Genomic DNA, 24,575 nt, shown 5'->3' with positions numbered 1-24,575 from the left:
GAGTGTGATTCACACATCCAAGCTCTTATCAAATGCAAGTTATAATCATCCGATGATCAGCAATGAGACTTTCAGCCCTATTTATCTTTTTCTTCATCCTTCTGGAAGGAACTAAAACATTAATTAATTGCAAGAGCTAGAAGCTTCCTCCTTCCAATAATTAATGCGTACCCTAGAAATTCCTCCCTGGCAATAATTAATTAAATCACGAGAGGCTTCCGTCCTTCCAATAATTATTACATAAAATCACGAGAGGCTTCCGTCCTTCCAATAATTATTACATACCCTAGAAGCTACTCCCTTGTAATTAATAATTAAATTAATTAAATACAAAGTCACCTTTTAATTTTTAATTGAATGACTTTATAAGAAATTAATTTAATTTCTTCTTATCCTCTACTTAGACTTTGGAGAACATGAGAGCTAAAAGATGGGATCATTACAAATCCGCCCTCCTTGAAATTGTTTGTCCTCAAGCAATTAAGTAACATAATGAACTCCAACCTCCACCTGGATCCCAATTGAAGTAATATGTGATATCCATACGGACATTAAACAAATTGCAAATGAACATCATTAAGACCAATCACATGTCCTGCAAATTAGCTCCCAAAACTTGTGCTGATGAAGTATAAGTCTGGATGTCACCAAAAGGCTGCTTCATAGAAGATCTATGAAACCTCTTCCTCCCAACTGCTGCAACACAAAACTAAATCTTTGTAGATAGTGAAAACTGAGCCCAACTCCACTCAGGTGAATGATCAACATCAGCCTCAAACATCAAATTGTTATAAAATAATGTTGCATCCATGTTGAACATAGTACTATCCCAAGAGTGAACATAACACTTTGTTGTTCGATAGTATAATATGACTCTGTCAATATATTGCTTACCTCATTAGCAATAACAAGTGTACTATCATCAGAGCACACATCTACAACCATATGCATATTGCCAAACTCCTTGTTGGATGGTTCAACTGACATAGAAGTGGCTGCTAATATGATAGTATCCTTGCATTCTTCTAATCCCACATCGATGGACTCCATATCACCAGCATCATAGCTAGGTGGCTCTATATGTGTCTCAATCCCACCTGAGGAAACAACTTCTTTCTGCATTGGAGCAACATACAAATTCACAATATTGATGCCCATTTGTCTAGCCATAAGCTGCAACATCATATCCATTTGTCTATCCATTCACCTGTTATGCTTCTGTAATGTATTTAGTACCCTGAACATTACACTTTCTTGATCTGGACTGGTATACATTTTGTCAAACTCTTTTCCCTTTATCTTGCTGTTTCAAATTCCCCATAAAAACTCCATAGGATGGCAGGACTAATAGCTCTGATACCACTGTAATGGACACCCAGGAATGCCCAAAACTGAACCAAGGCTGAAATTATATTAATGCTGAGAATGCTGCAATTAATTACAAAGAGATGTATCAAAGGCCAAAACCTAAGGGAATGACGTCTAGAATGTTACAATAGAGAATGAATGTCCTCTATTGCCAAAAGAAGGGAGTGTGATTCACACATCCAAGCTCTTATCAAATGCAAGTTATAATCATCCGATGATCAGCAATGAGACTTTCAGCCCTATTTATCCTTTTCTTCATCCTTCTGGAAGGAACTAAAATATTAATTAATTGCAAGAACTAGAAGCTTCCTCCTTCTAATAATTAATGCGTACCCTAGAAATTCCTCCCTGGCAATAATTAATTAAATCACGAGAGGCTTCCGTCCTTTCAATAATTATTACATAAAATCACGAGAGGCTTCCGTCCTTCCAATAATTATTACATACCCTAGAAGCTACTCCCTTGTAATTAATAATTAAATTAATTAAATACAAAGTGACCTTTTAATTTTTAATTGAATGACTTTATAAGAAATTAATTTAATTTCTTCTTATCCTCTACTTCGACTTTGGAGAACGTGAGAGCTAAAAGATGGGATCATTACAGATATTCTCTATCTCAGTATTTGTGGTGATTCATTAATATTCATTTTTTTGTAATGATATCTTATGTATATGTGACAAGTATTGGGATTTTTACTGAAGATTTTTCTCTAGCACGCATTTCATACATCTTTATTGTTGGAGCACCTGCAAAATAAATATTACATAAAGCTTGATCACATGATTAACGATATTGCTCACATGATTATCCAACTCAACTATTCATGGGGCCAACTCGCTATACTCTATGAGAATATACGGTGCAATATTGACGAGCCCCAAGACAAAACTAATACTTCGTCTCGTTTGAGTATTTGATGATTGGTGCTTGACAAAAATAGAAGCTTCCATCGAGGAAAATACTTCAACGATTCATCATTGGAGTATGCAAATTGATCTGGGCAATAATGATCAACCTCCATCCATGACATCTTAAAAGATACGATATGCAATCTCCAAATCCTCTTCTAATGGGAAACACCATTTATTGTGCGCTACAGCGATAGATAAGAATTCATTATCCAGTTCATATTTTACCGAAATGAAAAGCTCCTTCAATTACAGATCCTCCTATGTCATGAAGTGGCTGGGATGCAAATCTAGAGGACCAATATCTTGTGGCTTCCCCATGGTCTTTATTGGAAAGGTTAGGAGTTTAGAAGCCTTTGTTTTGTGCATGTGCCAAGTCAAGTTTCATTTGGTAAGTAGTTGTCTGCAAACAATGTCCAGATTTGAGTATTTGGTCTTCATGCTAAGATCGCCATACAATAAAGAATGATGCATTCCTATTCTTCTTCCACCTTTGTGTTTGATATGCATAAAACCTTGCTTGGCATCATTCTTGTTCAGATAATATTGATGCTAACTCCAAAGATAGTGCTCAGGGCCCTTTTGTTTTAGATCCCTCTTGTTGTTATTTGTACATGTCTTCTTATAGTGCAAATATTCCTACCTCTATGTATACCAAAGTAACAAGAATTGGAATCGGATCGGAATCGGCAAGGCTGAATCAAATTGTGAATCGGCCATGAATCGGAAAATTTAAAAAACCCTTGAAATTTAGTGAGTAACTTATTTCATAAACCCTTTATCGCTGATTCGATTCACCGATTCACAAAAAATCGTTTGGCTTGAATCGAATCGCCAAATCGCGTGAATCGCATGAATCGCCGTGATTCTTGGAACTATGATGTATACATTAGTGAGTTCCGCATCAAATGCATCATTCATCCTTTCCTTTCCGTATAATAATTAAAAAATGAGGTAATATTATCTGTAAATAGGTAAATCAAGTTGAGTTATTCAAATGTTAAAACAATATGGACTGTACGATTGTCTCATAAAAATGTAATATTTGAAATGATGCTTAGGCTTATTTATGATGAACAAGGATATAGGAATCAAATATTATATCTAATCTTAATAAAAAATATAAGATATAGGATAAGAAGATTAGAAAAGATGAAAAAATCTGCCCTTAAATTTTGGCTCCATCACACAGTACACAAGCGAACAACGCCATTATCATAGACAATCTGAATCTTATATGGCCCCAACCATTGGGTATGAAACTTTCCTTGAAAGTCCTTGAATTGGGAGTCGTAGAATGCCCAATCACTAGGTTGAAAAGTATGCAGCCGGATGAAACGCTTGTGCTAATGCTTTCGTTGTTGCTGGACCATCTCTGCATGGTGGAGGGCTTCCTAGTGGATTTCATGAGCTAATCAACCTCTTTGAGCTTCACTAAGACCCATCCCAAGTTCAAGAGTAGTGCAGAGACTCTTGATCTCAAATTTAGAATAGGTTTCTTGCCATAAACAAGTTCATATGGAGTGAGTCCGGTTGTAGTCTTCCATGTGGTATAGGAAGATGGTCAACCCAGTCTTTCTTATGCAAGGCTACCATCTTTGTCAAAATATTCTTTAACTCTCTATTGGTGAGTTCCACGTGCCCATTCGATCGTGGATGGTATAGGGAGGACTTGTGATGCTTGAGTTCATATTCATGGACCAAGGCATTGATCAGAATGGAAGTGAAGTGGACAATCTCACGTAGAACGCCATACTTGGTAAAAATTTTTGAGTGCAAGAAGTTAGCACTTTTGTGTCTCTAGCATGTTTTAAAGATACTACTACCCATTTTGTAACATAATATGTGCTTACTAAGATACATTCCTTATTTTGAGGTGGATTAATAGGTCCTACAAAATCTAATCCCATTTTTCAAATGGTTCAATAGACATTTGAGGGCGTAAAGGCATTTCATTAGAACGAGTAGGACGACCCATCCATGACATTTGCCACAATGTTGGACAAACTTCTTACAATCCTTATGCAATGTAGGCCAATAATATCCTGCAGTCAAAACATTATTAGCCGTACGTTGGGCTGCAAAGTGGCCCCCACAAGGTTCAGAGTGACAGCCACGAAGAATATCAAAAACATTTTCAGCAACACAATGTCACATGACATTGTCAATTCTTGTACGAAAAAGTAAACCATTAATCCAAGTATATAGACTTCTAAGCCCAATGAGTGTTTTCCTTTCTCTAGGAGAAAAGTGAGGTGGAAATTTGCAAGTAACAAGATAATTGGCAATATCGGCAAACCATGGACTTTTAACTAAAATCGCAAATAGGTGTTCATCAAAAATAGCATCATCAACTGGGTAAGGTTTACCTGTATTGTGTAATCGTGATAGGAAGTCAGCTACCACACTTTCACGTCTTGATCTATCAAGTATGGTGATGTCAAATTCCTGCAAAAGAAGTAACCATTGAATTACTCACCCAATAACCACTAGTCTATTCATTAAAGATTGAATAGTCGAATGATCAGTATGTACAATTTTTTTGTAACCAGTGATATAATGACGAAACTTATTAATGGTGTAATCAACTAAAAATTCCTTTTCAGTAACTATATAATTTACCTCAGCTGTAGTAAAATTCTTACTGATGTAATAAATGGAATAGAAGAGATTATCTTCTTTTTGTTCCAGAACAACTCCCATTGAAGTGTCAAATGCATTTGTATGAATATGAAAAAGCAATTTCCAATTTGGTCCACATAATACAAGAGTGGAAGTTAGCTTACCTTTAATTTCTTTGAAAGCTTGCTAGCATTTGGGTGTCCATGAAAATTCCACATCTTTGGCCTAACAACTCAAAGAGTGGTGAGGCTATCTTACTAAAGTTCGGAATAAACCGACGGTAGTAACCAACATGCCCTAAGAAACTACTTACATCTTTTGGACAAGTAGGTACAGGAAGATTTTGAATGATTTGAATATTTTTAGGATCCACTTCAATTCCTCGAGGGGAGATATGGTGACTCAAAACAATCCCTATAGTCATTAACAGATGACATTTTTCATGACTTAGGGAAAGGTTAGTATCAATACATCGTTTAAGCAGTTTTTCAAGATTTACCGTTGCCTCCTGATAAGTGTCACCATATACAATAAAGTCATCCATGTACACTTCTGCACAACCATGAACCAAATCAACAAAATACTCAAGACTTCTCTTTGAAAGTGGTAGGGGCATTACATAATCCAAATGGGAAAACATTATAGGCGAATGTACCCCAAGGGCATGTGAAGGTAGTTTTGTCTTGGTCTTCTGGGGCAATTTGAATTTGGTTGTATCCACTAAAGCCATCTGGAAAAGAGAACTTTTTACTGGCTAAAGTGTCCAAAACCTGAAAAATAAAAGGTAATGGAAAATGATTTTTCTGCGTGGCTTTGTTGAGGGCTGTATAGTCGACACATTCGCCATTTACAATTCTTCTTAGGTACTACTACAAGAGGAGATACCCACTGACTATCAAATATTGGATAAATAAACCCAAAATTGAGGAGTTTCTGGAGCTCCTCCTAAAAAATTTCCCAAAGGAATGGATTTAATCTCCTTTGCGGTTGCCTTACTAGTCTACTCCCTTCATCTATGTAAATATGATGATTACAAGTAGAGGGATGTATACCACGCATGTCTTGATAATCCCAAGCAAAGGCTTCTTTATATTTGCATAGTACCTCAATTAACTCCTTAGTTTGGGATTCACTTAGATTTGGGTTAAGGTTGTGACTCTTTCTAAGAAGAATTTCAGTAGGATGAGACTATGTAGGAGCTTCTATAGCATGAAGTGACATCCTGGGGCTATACAACAAGAATGGACTTTACTGACAAGTGTGTGGTTACAATTGATGTAGAGTAATAAGATGTTGAATTGATGACGATTCACCTACCAACTGAAAATCTCCAAATGGGCAAGTCTATTGGTATTTTTAATAAAATGCATTGATTCAAAAGCATCATCAACGTCATAGCGATTTTGCAATAAATGGTTAATGACAGTGTCCTTAGAAGTACCTTCCAATTCCCTACTTTGTTCGATGGTCAAAATAGGCAAAGAATCTTCTAAATCATTGTTAACCCACAAGGGTTCTTAAGTTACTGGTAGAGGTTGTTTTGGAGGATACAAGATTAACACCTTTGTGTGTTCTCCATTTGAGATTACCATGTTTCTGGACCTACAATTAATAAAAGCATTAGTAGCAGCTAACCAAGGTCTTCCTAAAATGAGGAGGTATCCCCCCAACTTAATTTTAGGCTGTTATATCATGAAATCTGTTGGATACTCCTAAGATTCAATAGAAATGATAACATCTTTGATCATACCTTCTGGTTTTACCAAAGAATGATCAACCATTTGCTATTTAAACAAAGAACAATCTCATGGAGTTTCCCAAGAGGGCGCTCTGCCTCTGGTTCACAAGGTGAGAGAAGAATTAACATGTGTTTGCTACAACTTCAATTCCAATTAATGCATTGACAGGAATAATCTTAACAAAGTTTTATATTATATTTTTCTGCCCCCTTTTATTTAGGACTATACACAAGCTTAAATAGTTTCAAAAGATACCAAAATAGAATCAGATTGGCATTTGTAGACATAAACTATTGTCTAAGTTAAAAACTTTGTTTCGGCCATCGGCCACTAGTTTCAAACCATAAAACAAACATGATATATTTAGCATATATCACGCTTCTATTAGGATTAGAACTAGAGAACGTTTCTTCCAAAGTCGTGTCATTTAGAATTTTGTGAGGGCTCCTAAAATTTAAATAATATTATTATAAATGGACCTTTAATTATTTTATAAAGTGGCCCAATTTTTATTACCAAAAGGGAGTTTTCTTCAAAGGGGTGTTTATGACAAGCGTGTTGGACATTTTTGATACTTGATTTGGTTTTGTTTATTTGTATTGCGAATTCCTGTTGGAGTTCTTCTTATCTTGCCATTTCAGAAGTGGAAGATCTTCCCTATTTGGCTATTGCATTTTCAGTGTGATTCAATGCACACCCTATTCCGTTCTCTGCATTAATTTTCTTGGATCTGGCAAATTGAAGCACCATCGTTCTTTGCAAATATAAATTCAGCGATACATTGTATATATGTATGACCGATCTCTCTTGTTGGCATATATCTATGGGTTCGATGAATATCGTATTTACATGATTTGGCACTAAGTTTCAGCATCACACATTTCATTTTTTGGTCCTTGGCGTAGGTATCTCTCCCCTTGTCTAGTTGTTAGTTGAATGACTTGCAAGCTATCTCTGTATGATCATTTTCCCTTGACTTTCGGTATGCCATCCTGCCCTTGGTACACCATCCTTCCCTTAGTACACCATCTTGCTATCATTATGCCATCTTGCCATAGGTATACCATCTCGGTCCTCAATATGCAATCTTGTCCTCAGTATGCCATCCTGCCACTAGTATGCCATCCTGTCATCTTGCCATTCGTACTCCATCTTGCCAATGGTATGTCATTGGTGCGCCATCCTGTTATCCTGTTGTCTTTCCATCCAACCATCCATTCATACGCCATCTTTACACCCGTACACCATTCTGCTGTCTTGCCATCCTACCATCCTATAATCCACCATTTTTCTTGCCCCACTGTATGGTCACAATCTCTCCTCCACATAGACAATCATTTCATTGTATGGATAATACCTAGTCCTGCTTCCTGTATGAACATCTCACGATCATCGTATGCCTTAACATGGCCCTCACTTGCATATAGACTAGCTTTCTTACCCGTACGCCATATAATCCTCGTACATTGCCTCACCATCATATCTCACTTTACGACATTGCACTGTTTGATCCGTACATCAAACAACATCTTCATCCTTGGTTCGGTGACCAGGTTGCTCCTCCTTTTGTATGATCAACATTATTCTCTGACCTCCAAACCATCGTTCCTCCATATCAACATAAGAAAACACCATACAACCTCTTTCTCACCTTTTGTACAATTTTACGTACTATCATACACCTCTAGTTGATGGTTTTTGGTCACATTGCTGAGTGTGGGATAGTATTTCAACTGCCCCTCTACATGGGAACATCATAGTGGTGTCAGAGTTGGTGATCTTGCCAACATGTTTGATATTGAGATTGAATCATGGTGCCGAGTGATGATTTGAGTGAAATGTCGAGAGAGTTCAGGAGAAGTCAACAAAAGCTGCGCAAATGAACAAAGGAAACACTCAACCTATTGGTAGATACTCTTACTCCTAGGGCCGAGCATCAAAATTTGCAAATATCCACTTTGGCTGATTCATTGAAGCAAATCAAGCAAGATTGGGTGATTGGAGGATGGGAGAGGAATATATCTCTAAAGGATTATATAGAATTGCAAATGAAGTATTTGTCATCTAAGCGCAATATATTTTTTCACACATGGATTAAAGCGGGAGATTGATAAATGGCTTCAGGATGAAGTCATACAAACATCAGATGATGTGGACTAGCAAAATATTATAATTGTCCCTTCAGATGGAGAACAAAATTCTCAAGATAATCAGAACATTGAAGAAATCATGGATTATTCAAACAAGGTTGATGAAGGAGAAATAGTTGAGGTTAGTGAATAAGACAAAATAGTACCTCTAAAACAAGATTAAAGCCAAGTCAATGTTGAAGTAGGCCCTCAGAATGCTGTGAGTGGGTGGAATGAGAGCAAGGTTGTGAATCTACAAGAGAGCATGGACTATGATTTGGAGTCACATAAAATGAATAATGGAATTAGAGCATGGGGCAAATGTTAGGCATTATGGACAATCACTCATAGGAACAATTTCTACCATTATGTAATTATGAATTTTATCCTCTGGTGGTGATCATGAAGGATTTCATCGATGAATTTTAAGATTGGCGTCTTTGGGATCCTGGTGGCCATGGACACGACAAAGCTTATATTAGAGTGAAGCAACGAAAGCTTGATGGAGAGTATCTCTTTACTAGTATGGTGAGAGTGCTAATGGGTATGATGGAATCATCGAGTGGCATAGTGTCGATAGGTACATGTATAGTAGTAGTGTCACCTAGCCTTGTGGAAGTGTTGTCTAGTACGATGGAAGTGCCTACTGACATGTTGGTAGCATGGATTGGTATGCTCAAAGTGTCATCTAGCATGGTGGTAGTGTCAATTGCTACAAGTTCAATAGCCGTGTCGCTCAATGTCGTGGTAGCGTGGACTAGTAAGGTGTTCATTGGCATGTTGACGACTAGTACATGTATGATAGGATGTTGATTGACATCATGGTAGTGCCAATTGGCATAGTGGAAATGTCATCTTTCGTGATGCCAACATTGACTGGTACAAGTATTGTGGCAGTGCCAACTGGTGAGATTGTGGTGATGATTGTTATAGTGGCAATATTGGTTGACACAATGGTGATTGTTGGAGTGTTGATTGGTATAGACAATGTTTGAGTGTGATGCATTTAGTGAAGGCATTGTGTCCGTGCTGATATAAGATTGTCCTCATGGAAAGCTAGAAGATTTATTTGAGTTATGATATTTAAAAAATGATTGGTGTGCATGATCTCATTAAAATTTTGGATTAGGGCACCAATGTGTTTTATGCTTTCTCCCACAAGATCTTGGTGCTTTCAGACATAGCAATATTTAAATCAGAGTGGTGTGACAGAGACTTGTACAAGCCTTCTCATCTTGATTGACTTCAATTATGTACATGAGATCCTAAAGAAGCTTGGACATTTCAGCATATATAGCTATCAACATCCGTGTTATGGTTTGGGATCATAGAGTTTGTAGGCAAGAATTTGTAATGTTCCCAATTTTAATAAATACTTTAAATAATCAATGGTCCCAAAATTTAAATAATAGTATTATAAATGGACCTTTTATTATTTAATAAAGGGGCCCAATTTTTATTAATTATCCCTAGGTGTTTGCCGTGTTGGCATTCTTTTGTAAACCCTTGGGAGTTTTTGCTAAAGGGAAATTCATGACTGGTGTGTAGGATGTTTTTGATATGTGATTTGGTTTTGTTATTTGTATTGCGAATTCCTGTTGGAGTTCTGTTTATCTTGCCATTTTGGAAGTGGAAGATCTTCCCTACTTGGCTGTTGGGGTTTTAGAGGGATTCAACCCTCACCCTATTTCGTTTTTTGTATTACTTTGCTCCGATCTGGCAAATTAGAGCACCATCTTTGCCTGCAAATATAAATTTGGCAATACATTGCATATATCTATGATTGGTCTCTCTTGTTGGCATATATTTGTAGTTTCGGTGAATATCCTATCTACATAATTTGGCACTAAGTTTTGACATCATATATTTCATTATTCAATCCTTGGCGTAGGTATATCTCCCCTTGTCTAGCTGCTAGTTGTACGGCCTGCAAGCTATCTCCGTACGGTGTTTTGCCCTCCACTTTTCATACGTTGTCTTGCCCTCAGTATGCCATCCTACCCTTGGTACGCCATCTTGCCATCTTGCCATTTGTATGCCATCTTGCCATCCGTATGCCATCCTGCCAATGGTACGCTATTAGTACGACGTCTTCTCGTCTTGCTGTCCTACCATCCACCCATCCATTCATACATCCATCCTACTGTCCTTCCACCCTACCATTCTGTAATCTTGTTGTCCACCATTTTCCTTCCCCATCGTACAGTCACAGTCACTCCATACAGACTATCCATTCTCGCCATACGAACAATACCTATTCCCACTTCCCGTACAGACATCTCAGAATCACTGTACGCCTCAGCTTGACCCTCACTTCCATACAAACAAGCCTCCTTTCTCATATGCCATAGGATCCTTGTACATTGCCTCACCATCATATCTCATCGTACAACATTGTACTGTTTGGTCCGTATGACGTACAACATCTTCATCCTCGATTCGGTGACTAGGTCCCTCCTCCTTTTGTATGGTCAACATCATCCTCTGACGTCCAAACCATCATCCACCCTCCATATCAGCACAAATAATCACTGTACGACCTCTTTCTCACCCTTCGTATAGTTTTTCCTCACTATCGTACACCTCTAGTTGATGGTTTTTGGTCACATTGCCAAGTGTGGGATAGTTCTTCAACTGCCACTTTTGTACGGGAAAATCAAAGTCTGGCTAACCAACTTTCACAATCCACGTTTGATGATAAACCATCTCAGCAGAAGAAACTGTGGGAATGCTGTCCTCATTTTTAAAATGTCCCATCTGATTACAGTAAAAGCAGTGGAAGGGTAGCCCAGCATTGTTTAGAAGTTTTATCGAGGGGCATGTGTTGGTTGAATATGGATGGACTGACAAAGGGGCATGGATAGATCAACCAACTCACAGCCTCTGACAAAATGATTTTGGGAATCTCTATTAAAATGTTCAATCTTGATGAATTCTCCAGTTTGTTTTGCAAGAAGCTTCAACAGACTTATGTTTAGGATGTAATAGAGAGGGGCTACAGCCAATGAAAATCCTGCTTCTGCCAAGAAGTCAGGGAGCATTAGTCCACACAGGACTGAAACTCGACAACCAAAATTTTCTAGATAGGAAAGAAACAAAAGGTTCAATAATAGAGGGTCATGATTCTTCTACCGGTTTGTAGATCTCCATCAAAGACAGTCTCTTAGCCATGTATCAGCATATATAGAGCTTTTTACACGAGTTTAACAGTGAAATTAATTTGATGATTTGAGAGGCAGATACCCAAGATGGATCAAGAAAACAAAACAGATATATCTCCATAGAGTGAGATATTGATCCCTGCTTGCGCCATACCTTAGACTGGATTATGATTTTGCTGGAGGTCCCTAGTGGGGCAATGTTCAAACCTTAGGGAGGGAATCCACATCTTTGCCCAGTCCCTCACAATCCATTATCTTGGAATCCAAAGACCCCATGCTCCTGTGGTATTTTGACAAAAGGTGGTGCAAATGAAGCATGTGTCAACATAAAATAATTTCTGTAGAATCATTGCAATGTGAAAGGGGTTTGCAGCATTTTTTGTGCCCCAGGAAACTCTATTTTTCAACTGGCCCAGACTCCACCATTGCACACCTTGTGGTGTCTTCCTTTTTCCGAAGTTCATGCTTATTTCTCTTTCCCTTAAATAATTAAGTATTCTGTCAAACAGCTAAAGGAAAATCTTTTGAAGTGGGGCATATATGGGAGCCAAAGCATTCACATGAACAATAGTAGTATATAATGCTCTTTTTGTATTGCCATTTTTTTGGCTCCCAAATTCATTTTTGCTGTCTCATCACTGTTACTTGCAATATTTGTTTCCATTTGCCCTTAAATTTCTTTGTTTTTTAAGAGTCAAAGAAGCTCACTAGTCTCATATTTTTCCACATTTTTTTGTATACTTGTCTATTTGTTTTACTCTAGCATGAATGAGGCTAGCAGGTGTCTTAGTGGGAATCTTTTTTTTATTCTTATTTCACATTTTGATTTCTATTTGTTTAACCTGTTACTTGATGCTAGCAGGGTGTATGCTCTGACCTGAAACATTTTTCTCATTTACTGATTGTGCCCTTTTCTCATACCATTTTCCTATGGCATCAAGTATCTTGTCTTATTTTCCCCATGCTATTAGGTTTTGGCATATTTTCAATTGCTGTGTTTAAGATATTAATTTTCTCATTTTTATGGATTGTTGTTGTTACATCCCAATTTTTTGACCTAATTTAAAATATAGCCGTTTAGGTTCACATGAAATCAGTTGACAGTTTAATTTGTTATAATCTTGCGAAATGGTAAGATGGTTAGTTGTTATAATTTCAAGTGAAGATAACATGCTAGTTGATTATTTATCACGAATTTATGAAAATTGAAAAGGCTGCTAGCCGTTATGATTATTTATAACTTGTTAGATGATTTAATTGCGGAGAATTTCTTTGTAGGAAACACGTCGAAGGGGTGGAAGCATTGTCAGAAAAGAATTAGGCACAGGAGCATCACCATCACTGGGTAGATGGGTTGTAGTGACTTGAAACAGGATACATCTATGGGACCCGCATGAGGTATTTAAATAAATAATTTGAGAAACATAAATAATTGGGTTAAAATATAAAATGTACCTCAAAGGATTTAATATGATCTTTCACCTTATTATTATAATAGATATATCTATATACATACATATAGATATAAAAATGAGATGGCGCCATTTTACTATAATAATAAAATGATGTCACCCTATTAATATATTTACATGTACATATATATAAGATTATAATAATATTTGAAATATAATAACATTCGAATTATAATAATATTCGAATTATAATCTTCCAACTCTATTCTTCCATTTTAATATTCTTGCTTTTAACCGATTAACACTTGGCATGATAAATCGATTTAATATTTGGCAACTCGAATTGTCTTATAATCTTTCCAACTTTATCTTCCAACCTTTTATTTATCTTTCCCTCTTTTTGTTTTAATCTAATTATTGATTGGATTCGAATGGACTTCTTTGTAACTGCCGGAAGCCAAGAAGCCACAGCTAGTATTTTGTATAGAGCCATAATAGAAGCCGCACCAACACAATTCCTAGCCTTACAATCTCTTGCGATCATTTCCATATACATTTAAACAAGCCGAGTTCCATATTATCACAACATTCTTACCTATATCCGCCCATACCTTGCCATTTCTGTAATCAGCTTGCTCGATTTAGGGTGTTCGACTAAGCCGTGCAAGGATTCTGATTGGAAGTTGTGAGGGTGCCAAGTCCAAGCTAGGGTCTTCCGTAAACCAGGTTACGAAATGCTTCAAATGGTTTTATTTATTGATTTTTCCCTGGATGTAATACATAGTGCAGCCGGCCGGCTAGGCATGATAATCAGTTTTGGACAGAGATTATCATATGTAGTAATGCTGTTGGTCACCATCAAATTACATAGAGTCTTCCATAATTATTTTCCTTTTATGTATTTATATTCATTGTAATCTCAATCCATCAGTAAAGAAGTCGATGGTAACTTTAGGAAATCAAAATGATGTATGAACCGTCCCAAACAATATGAATATCAACAACAATAGCTATTTTGTCCCTAAACCATGATAAATGCATATTATGAATAGTATGCTCATCCAGTGGTATTTGATGCCCTAAATGATCTAGTGGTATCCGGAGTCCTAATTGATACAGTGGTATCTGATGCCCTAAATGATCTAGTGGTAATTGAAGCCCTAAGCGATACAGTGGTATCTGAAACCTTAAATGATCCAGTGGTATCCGAAGTCCTAATTGATACAGTGGTATCTAATGCCCTAAATGATCTAGTGGTAATTGAAGCCCGAAGCGGTACAATGATATCTGAAACCCTAAATGATTCAATGGTAATCGATGCCCTAATTGATATAGTGGTTTGTGATGCCCTAATTTTATATAGTGGTAATTAATAGTATTCATCATTTGATTTTGATATAGTGGTATTGAATGATAGTTGTTATATGATTTTGTTATAGTGGTATTTGTGGTCTAATTTGGGTGATTGCAGAAGCATCCCTACAATGATTTCTTGGTTCAGATTCCATGGTATGTGGATTTTAATTTCTATAGTAAATTCCTTGATGGTGTTTAATTTGAGTGATTGTAGAAGCATCCCTACAATGATTTCTTAGTTTAGATTCCATGGTATGTGGATTTTAATTTCTATAGTAAATTCCTTGATGGTGTTTTAAGTTCTTAGTTAAAAAATTTTGTTTTACTAATTTTAACCGTCAATCTTTTTCATATGAATGAAATTGATTTAATTGTCTTCCTATGAAAATGAAGTAATAACTGTATTTCTTTGAGTATGTTAGTTGTTAATTAAGACCCGGTAAACTGGTTGTTACAGTTGTAATGCATTAACCAAAATCATAATCTTTTTAATCATGTATTTATCCTAGTCTTGTAACATTTGTTCTGTTCTGATGTAATTTCTGCTGAGATATATGCTTTCATTGTATTATGGGACTTTGCAATAGGTTATTTATTTTATTGCTATGTATGGAAACTATGCAATCACAATTCTTTGACATTTCTTTTCAATACTATCATCGAAGGCTTTGAATTTATGATTTTTCTAGTGCACTTGTTATTCATGCTGTGAAGAACTTTGGAAACTATGATATGCTTTATCATTTTCATACAATCTTGCAGTCCGAATTCTCCTAAAATGTTTTTTTGTTTCTCTCTCTCATTTGTTAAAACACTATAAGGATTGTGTGATCTTGATCCTTTTGGAAAAGTACCACAGATAAACAATGCTGGCTCAAATGCATACAGTTATAAGCCCTTGATGGAGACGAGTGATGAAGCTCTCATGTAAGATATTAATGTTTACTAGGGCTTTACTTAAAATGTAATGCTGTTATTTTTCACTCTTCCCTTTTTGTTGTGTAAATGACTTAAAAGGCATTAAATGCAGGGAAGTCGTGACTACAAATGCATTGGGAACAATGATTTGCTGCAGAGAGGTAATGATGGAGATGTACAAAAATATTCTCTTTGGACTAGAACTTATTTAAAAAATAGTGTTTTTTTAATTGAACTATTGTTGTGAATATAGTCCCATTGCTTATAAAAACAGGCAATCAAGATGATGCTCCATCAGCCTCGTGGAGGTCATGTCTTTAACATTGATGGAGCTGGTGCTGATGGAAGGCCAACGCCTAGGTGAGATTGACAGCTGGTCAGATATTTTTAAATTCTCAATTTAACTCTACTAATATATATAATATAAGCTTAATTAACAAAGCCCTATCTTTACATTACATTATGCAGCCTTATGTAGACAAGAATCTTAATAACAAATATGTAACAGTACAACAAAATACTAATGAGATTTTGTTTTAGGTGCAACAAGTTTCCTATTATTAAGTAAACTCAACTGTTAGGTTGCCTACCTTTCTAGGTTTATGTCATCTAATAATACCTCCCATTCAAAAATTTCCCTAAAATCACAATTGCAACAAATCTGGGTTAAGGTTACATCTTTACCAAGTAAAATATTTAAAAATGTGATTCTGGAGTTCAATCCTACAATCATATAAAAAAGTTGACCAGTAGCATCAATCTTATTTATATTCATTTTATCTATATTCTTTTGACATCTTTGATAATTTGTCTGAAAAATCATTTGGCAAAAATTGTATAAAATGCTGCAACCACCACAGTTCTTTGAAGTTAGCAAATACAAAGCTGACAATATTTAAATAAAGAAATGTGATCTACCTAAACAACACAGAAACAAGATCATATAAAACTTGAACAGCAAGTTCAGCAGAAAATATTGCATATCTTTCAATTCATGAAAAGCTAAGTGTAGATGACACACATTTATACATATTTACTAAGTTTTAAATGAGAAATAATTGAAATGCCTAACTAATACTTCTTTGCTATGAATAGTTTGCTTGTGCAGCAAACAAGCTTATCGTATAAATTTGCTCACAAATGCCAAACCCAAACTCATTAATTCTTGAAATAGATTTTTGATAACTATCACGGAAAAATAGATTAGTTTCCTTTGGTTGCATGTCTGATATTTGCCATTTTTTAATGTGTATCCAGGTTTGTTGCATACGGAGCCACAAAGCGCAGTTTGGTGCATCTAACAAAGTCACTACAGGTTAGAGTTGTGCACAACATAAAGTATACCTTTTGAAAAGAGCTGTAGATAACATGTTTTGGAACACTTAGTTGGCTTTGGGGTTGATGCACTCATCTTTTAGAATATAGCTTACATTTTACTGCCTTCGAGATGAATTCTTTTGGAGCTGCATAAGGGTTTTCGAATTTTTACCTGATAGAAAATTATTTGAAGGTTATATAAATTTCCTCCCTTAAAAACTTTTTGACGGGGTTATCATTTTGACAGTAATATTTTTTTTCAACTAATAAGTGCTTGGTAAACTTTTTAGCATGATTGGTGATGTTGGCACAACATGCCCTCTACCTCCATGTGAAATACTTTTTGGTTGGAGCTATGAACAAGTGAGGAATAAAATTTAATATTAAATTATAATTTAATCTATTTATAGTTGATCTTACCAACCATTGTAATTAATTAATTAATTAATAATAAATAAAATAAATCAATATTATTAATCAATGAATAATTAATCTTAAATCATATTAATATAATGTGTATATCATTAATTAATTAATAATTAATCATCATAATTAATTATATTATATATACTATTATATACATCAATTCTAATAATAATCCTTATTAATATAATATAATCCATATTCATAATGAAAGCAATGGCAAAATATAATTCATACTAATCAAAGACATAACATTCATTTATAAGCTTTCTTGCGTTCTTAAATTTCCCACACTCCTTTGTTTTCTGATCGACCAAGGGGGCAAGCCCGGGGGGGGGGGGTTTCTCTCACCCCTCCAACCTAATCCCTTCCTATGGATAAGATTCCTTTTGTAGAGACACATGAGGTGTTTGTCCTTGCCTCAGACGCAAAGAAGACTTTTGTGGTCTCTTTGGCATCCAGTTCTATTGCTAGAGGTATTAAGGTTCCATCCTCCAGTAGCATTCATGGTTTTGCTCCAACTGGGCCCTCCAGGATAGACTGAAAGGTTCTCTTGTTGGAATGCATATAAATGCCATTTCCTCCCTATGTAATATTTCCGTTATTAAATAAAAATAAAATAATAGCTTTTTATTTGGGGTCCCGATTGATTTATGTATATCTCAGGCACATCTTTAATTTTTTGTAGGCGTAAGTGTTTGCTGTGTCATGTGTCGGCACGTTTTATCCTTGAGAGTTTTCCTCTGACAGGGTATGTATGTCCGTTAGGTTTAGTTTTGTATGTACACGAATGCATTTTTAAAATATTTTATTGTATTGTGAATTCTGTTCGAGTTTAGTGTTGTTCGCTATTTCCGAAATGAAAGATCTTTCCTACTTGGCTACTCCGGTTTCAATGGGATTCGACCCTCACCCTATTCCGTTCTTTACATTACTTTGTTTCGGATTTGGCACATCTGGAGCACCATCTTTGAATGTAAATTTTATGATTGACAACAATTTGTATACATTCCTTTTTCCTTGGTGAATATTTCTGTTGGTGAACATATTGTTTATATTGGGCATCCAATTAATAGTGCACATTTGTTTTGGGCATATCAATCTTCATTTCCTGGACCTACACCTATGGTCATCTCCTAGACCTACCCCCACGGTTGTTTTGGTGGACCTACATCTACGGGCATTTCTTTGACCTGCAACTACGAACATCTCCTGGGCCTACACCTATAATCATTTCCTGGACCTACACCTACGAACATTTCCTGGACCTGCACCTATGGACATTCCTTGACCTAAACCTACGGACATTTTTTGGACCTACACCTAAGCGCATTTCTTGGACGTACACCTATGGGTTCTTTTTCCAGTCAAGATGCCATAAACATTATAGTGGTATTAGAGCTAGTGATTTTGCCAACTTGTGGAAGTGAATGTTATACCTGAAGACGACGAGATCAACTCATTGATAGAATGGTGGAGCCATATAATCCTATGAGAGAACTCATGAATCTTCGACAAGAACTCATGAATCTTTGACAAGAACTCAACATAAACCATATTTAGATTAATGAAACCCAAAGGCTTATGCAAGAAACATTAGAAAAAATTGGCCGAAGGAAAAGCAATCGTAGAAAAAAATAGGCATAGCGACAACTCCGTTACAAGGAGGACAATCCCTCTACCCTCTCGCTCTCGACCTTCGATACCACTCTTCCCTCCAAGGATGGGAGCACAACACAACGAATGAGAGCCCACCTTCTAGGAAATTCAAGAACACCTTCAAGAAGATTGGAGGAACACAAATATGGAAGGCAAAATATCCTAAATATCCTACAAAGACTACGTTGATTTAAGAATGAGATATTTAGGTGAAAGTTGTGGTTATTTTAATGACGACCTCAGGCTGAAGATCACAAAAGTGAATTTATCACCATTTGATGGATCTGGAGCAATCACTGCACATGTATGGGTTCTGAAGGTGGACACCTATTTTTCAACTCAACCCAATGCCTAAAGATGAAGTAATCAAGTTCGCAACATTCCATTTGAAAGGAGTGACGCAGGAATGGTGGTAGCATAGATTGGTCACTCTTGGCCATGACTAAATGACCTCTTACCTTGAGTTCATTTAGAGACTCATTGACCGTTTCGACAGAAAGGATCTTGAACTAAACTTCAATGATCTGGCGCAACTAAGGCAAATGGGTACGGTAGACAATTACATCATATAATATTAAAGGCCATTAATACTGGTCACGAACATATCCGAGAGATGTGGATCGTGTTATTCATGGATGGACCAAGGGCACCCTTGAGAGGCTAGATCAAAGGGTTCAACCCAAACACTCTCAATGAAGCTGTTAAGGTGTGTGACATGGCCACATCTTCTTCCAAAACCCACATAACTACTCCAACACCTCCCCCATAGGAAGACAAAGACAAGGATCCAACTCAGAAAAAGCCTCTGCTGGATGAAGATTCTCGGCAAGAGCTCCGAAGGAGAAACCTTTGTTTAACTTACAAGGAGTTGTGGGGACCGGGTCAACGTTGGCTTGGGAAGGGTAAGATTCATTACATTAAGGTGTTTCCTAATGATGAGGAAGGACAAGTACCCAAAATACTTGGTGAAGAAACTAACCAAGTAGAGAGATTAAATGCACTCTAGTTGATGGATGGATATATACAGGATGATAGATACAAGGTGATTGATGATATCATTTACTATAGCGATAAGGTCTACTTGGTGCCTAATTCCAAATTGGAGAAGTTGATCACATAAGGCTTTCCTGAACCAGATTTGCAATTGCTTAAGGGCAATAATTTTTTGGGACGGGAGGATTGTAATATTAGTTATAAAATAAAATGAAATAATGACTTTTATTTGGTGTCCCTATTGATTTATGATATTTTGGGCCCATCTTTAATTTTCCATAGGTCTAGGTGTTTGTCATGTCTTGTGTCAACATGTTGGTTCTCCCTTGGGAGTTCTCCTTTGATAAGGTATACATGGTCGTTGGGTTTAGTTGTATGTATGTGATTTTGGATTATTTTATTATACTGCAAATTCTCGTTGGAGTTCAGTGTTGTTCGCCATTTCGGAAGTGAAAGAGCCTCCCTACTTGGCTATTTCAGTTTCAGTTGGATTCAATCCTCACCGAATTTTGTTCTTTGTATTACTTTGCATTAGATGTGGCACTTCTGAAGCACCATTTTGTCTCCTAATATAAATTCTATATTCGACAACAATTTGCATCCAATTAATAGTATGCATCTGTTTTGGGCATCTTAATCTTCATTTCGTAGATCTAAACCTATAGTCATTTCTTGAAAGACATCTCTTGGACCTAAACCTATGGTCATTTCTTGGACCTACACCTATGGTCATTTCCTTGACCTACATGTACGAACATTTCCTAGACCTATACCTACAACCATTTCTTGGACCTACACCTACAAACATCTCTTGGACCAACACCTATAGTCATTTCATGGACTTAGACCTACGGTCATTCTTTGGACCTACACCTACGGATATTTCCTAGAGCTACACCTATGAACATTTCTTGGTCCTACACCTACGGGCATTTCCTGGACACACACCTATAGGTTCTTTCTGAAGTGAAGACATTAGGAACATTATACCCTCTCCGAGTTTCTCCCTGAGGTTGCTTTCTATAAGGTTGAAATGAAAATCTGCCTTCCTAACACTGTGATGGAAAAGATGGTCTCAACAATTCACTTTCTATTAGGAACTTCAGCAGAGCACCCACTCAAACTTGCTTTAGTGGAGAATGTTATAGTTTTGCAAACACTTGTCAAAGTTGTTCCCATGCAAGATCCCTTGGTCTCCCCTCGCTTAGGACCTTTACCTAGTGGTAGGGTTGTGACCCAAGAGGTTCTCAAGGAGGAATATAAGGGGCCTCAACAACCCTCAAAGGCAATTTTCCTTAAAACAAAGATTCTTAACCAAAAACTTGGTATCCTAATTCAAGAGGTGAAAAGGACCTTTTTCTCAATGGTTGCTGCCAAAATTTTGTCAAGGGTTCAGTTTTACTAATGCGAAGCTGATGGTGCCTTTGGTGGTATTGCTACTATGTGGAACCCTATCAAAATTGAGGGTGAAGATTTTGCCTTCCCTAATTCCTACTTGACTATGTCCTTTAGGATGAACAACCTTGCTTGGTAGCGTATCTATCCTCCCAAACCATGGCTGGTAGAAAAATGGCTTGGGACGAACTTTACTCTCTATGCATGGTAGACAAAAGTGCTAACATAATGATACTAGGGGATTTTAATTTTCCCCTTTTTCCTGCTGAAAAGCTTGGGGGACTGGAGGACTGCATTGATAGCATGAAAGGCCTATCTAACTTCATCAACAGTTCTGACCTCCTGGACTATGACCTGAAGGGATCCCCCCTCACTTGGTCCTTGTTTCATCCGGTTGGGACCTTGGCTGTAGTGCTTCTTTGAACTCTTTCCAGAACAGTCTTAGACCATAATCATGTTCTAGCGGTCCCAAAATGTAACTAATACCTTTTACCCCTTCCACTTGGAGTTGATGTGGTTCCACCATACAGTTATTGGTGGCACATCCCTTATTCAGGGTTTTTTTATGCAAATGATCTCCTACAAGCTAAATTTGATTAAAATGGAGCTCAAGGGATGGTCCAAGTCCTTCTTGGGTGACATCTTCAAGCAAAACAAGGTGATTGAGGTCAAGTTCACTACTACTTCAAAAAGCTATGGCCCAAGGCAACCTTCCCTCATTGACCTTGAATTGTAAGAAGAAAATTGGAGGAAAAAGTGGAAGAAGAACCTCACTAAGGAAGAAATCTACAAGAAACAAAGGTCTTGGGTTGCCTAGCTTAAAGAGGGTGATAAAAATACTACCTTTTTCCATAGGGCTTGATAGCACTCATAAGAAGAGGAATTCCATCTCCTCGCTATTTTCGACTAATAACTAGCTTATCACTGATGCTGACAAGATTGGGGAGGGGGCGACGAACCTCTTCAGACTCACCTTACAAGATCAGAATTGCCAACCCGACCATCCAAGACAAGCTTTTGCACCACATTCTTAATAGGATTAATGAAGCTGATAACAACCTCCTCTTGACACCTGTCACTGAGGAAGAAGTCAGAAATGCTGTCTTTGTCATGAATGCCTACAAATCCCTTGGGCCGGATGGTTTTTCCCCTGTCTTCTTCCAGGCATTTTGAAACATTGACAAATTGGACACTATTAGGGCTACTTGGAATTTATTCAGAACTGGAAGACTGTTGAAGAAACTGAACAATACATTTACTGCCCTTGTTTTTAAAATTATGGAGTCAAAGACAATGAATGACTTCCACCTGATCAGTTTGTGTAATATTGTCTACAAGATCTCCTCAAAGGTCTTGGTCAACAAACTAAAGCCCCTTCTTGACAAATGTATCAGTACCAATCAGAAAGGCTTTGTTCCTGGTAGACAGATCCTAGATGCTGTTATAGCCACACATGGAATAATTCATTCCTTGGACAAGAGCTGCAAGTCAGGTATGGTCTTCAAACTTGATATTTCTAAGGCTTACGACAGGGTCAATTGCTGTTTCCTTTATAAAGTGCTGCAATGTTTTAGTTTCAATGTTAAACTTATCTCTATTGTCAAGATATTCCATTCTTGTCAATAGGACCAATGGAGTCCTCATATCTTCTAGAATGCCACCTGGGATTACTAACATAATCATTTGATCTTTATTAGTTGAGAAGTTACAAAATGTAACTTTTTGATAACTAACTAAACATTTATTAAATGACAAGTTATAAAATAAGTTTATTAAAGAGAACTTTATTTTTTTCTCCTCCTTTTTTCCCCTTTCTTTTTCTTGTTTTCTTATCAGTCATTAGTCTTTCCTATCTCCTCTTCCAATAGAAAATCTTCATCTTCACCAATTTCTTTATTAAGCAAGGAACCATAAAGGATCTGGGTGTTTTCTTGTTCATATGCTTCTTAACTTAGCAACAATATTCTTGTCTTCCAAAGGATTTACTATTGTAATATCCTTCTCTATCCCAATCTTATCCTTCTCATCAAAAGAATCAGATCTTACCTCGTCCGTTTCTGCTAAAAGTTTTGATCTTTTTGGTTCCCACTCAAGCCATACTTTTTCCTCTTCCTCCCTAAGAGGCTTAAGCTTGTGGAAAATTCCTCATCAATGAATAAGTGTTTGCATATTCATCACGTGTTGCACTTGGATCAAATTCCCACAGCCTCTTAACAAAATGTGACAATATTTTCTGGTGATACAAAATTGCTCTTACACCCTTGGGTGCTCCTGCATCACTTTTTCTGTAGTTTACACTTGTATTTTAATTGCATGCAACTTTTGGTATTCAACTGATTTTGGAAAGATTTGTAACTAGAAATGAAGGCACATTATGATTATATCATTTGTTACACTAATATTTTATATGGCTTGATGTCAGGCTGAGTTGCGAATGCAAGAGATTAAGAAGGTTATGGTGCATAACTTGTCGGTATGGTGCCTTTTTCTAAATATTTTGAATTCCTCAATATTCTGTAAGTTTCCATAGAATGATAGTTAAGAATTTTATGTATTTTCTAATATTTTGCAGCCTGGTATGGTAACAACTGATCTCCTCATGTCTGGAAGCGACACAAAGCAGGTGTGCACTTCATCAAAGCATTTTCCAACAATGGTCCAGAATTTTTTCATTTCATTTTCACTCCCCTTAACATTTATATATCTCTATGTCTTGCAGGCAAAATTCTTTATCAATGTTCTTGCAGAAACAGCAGAAACGGTACTAAATTTGTGCATATTGTAATTTTGATTGAAGCATAATATTTCTAAAAATAGACATCAATCATGAGAAAACAGTAATAGGAAATTAATAAAATGGGCAACACAATAGAAACATACTACGTGCAGAGTTTTAGTTTCTAATTTCCTAGCTTGCAAATATTTGCATCCATTTTTGTGATGTCTGACATGGATAATGGAAACAGACAAAATCAGATTCAATGATTAATGTTTGTAAGGCTTCACATGGGACTCAAGACCTTTGCACATAGGGCAATCAAAAAACATACAGATAGAAAACACAGAGACTAGTACTCACACATTAAACTTGGCTGCAAATGAACCGGGAATAATTACCAACAAACACTTATACATTTGAATGTAATCACATGAGCTAAGTGTATTTATTAG

General features: G+C 36.6%; 1 protein-coding gene across 1 annotated transcript in view; it reads left to right on the top strand.

The window, feature by feature from the left end:
* LOC149553396 (chlorophyll(ide) b reductase NOL, chloroplastic-like) overlaps positions 1-24,575 on the top strand; it is a 238,735-nt gene that overhangs the window by 147,647 nt on the left and 66,513 nt on the right. The window contains exons 5-11 of the mRNA XM_089788860.1: positions 15,559-15,626; positions 15,730-15,778; positions 15,892-15,977; positions 16,875-16,932; positions 23,827-23,877; positions 23,977-24,027; positions 24,124-24,165. Coding sequence (XP_089644986.1) covers positions 15,559-15,626; positions 15,730-15,778; positions 15,892-15,977; positions 16,875-16,932; positions 23,827-23,877; positions 23,977-24,027; positions 24,124-24,165 — 405 coding nt within the window. The remainder of the gene's footprint in view (positions 1-15,558; positions 15,627-15,729; positions 15,779-15,891; positions 15,978-16,874; positions 16,933-23,826; positions 23,878-23,976; positions 24,028-24,123; positions 24,166-24,575) is intronic.

This window comes from Cupressus sempervirens, chromosome 6 (assembly GCF_028749045.1).
Source record: "Cupressus sempervirens isolate cs-2001-9-10 chromosome 6, ASM2874904v1, whole genome shotgun sequence".
NCBI lineage: Eukaryota > Viridiplantae > Streptophyta > Pinopsida > Cupressales > Cupressaceae > Cupressus > Cupressus sempervirens.
Note: the sequence above shows the minus strand (reverse complement) of the source record. Positions and strands in the feature narration are given on the sequence as shown.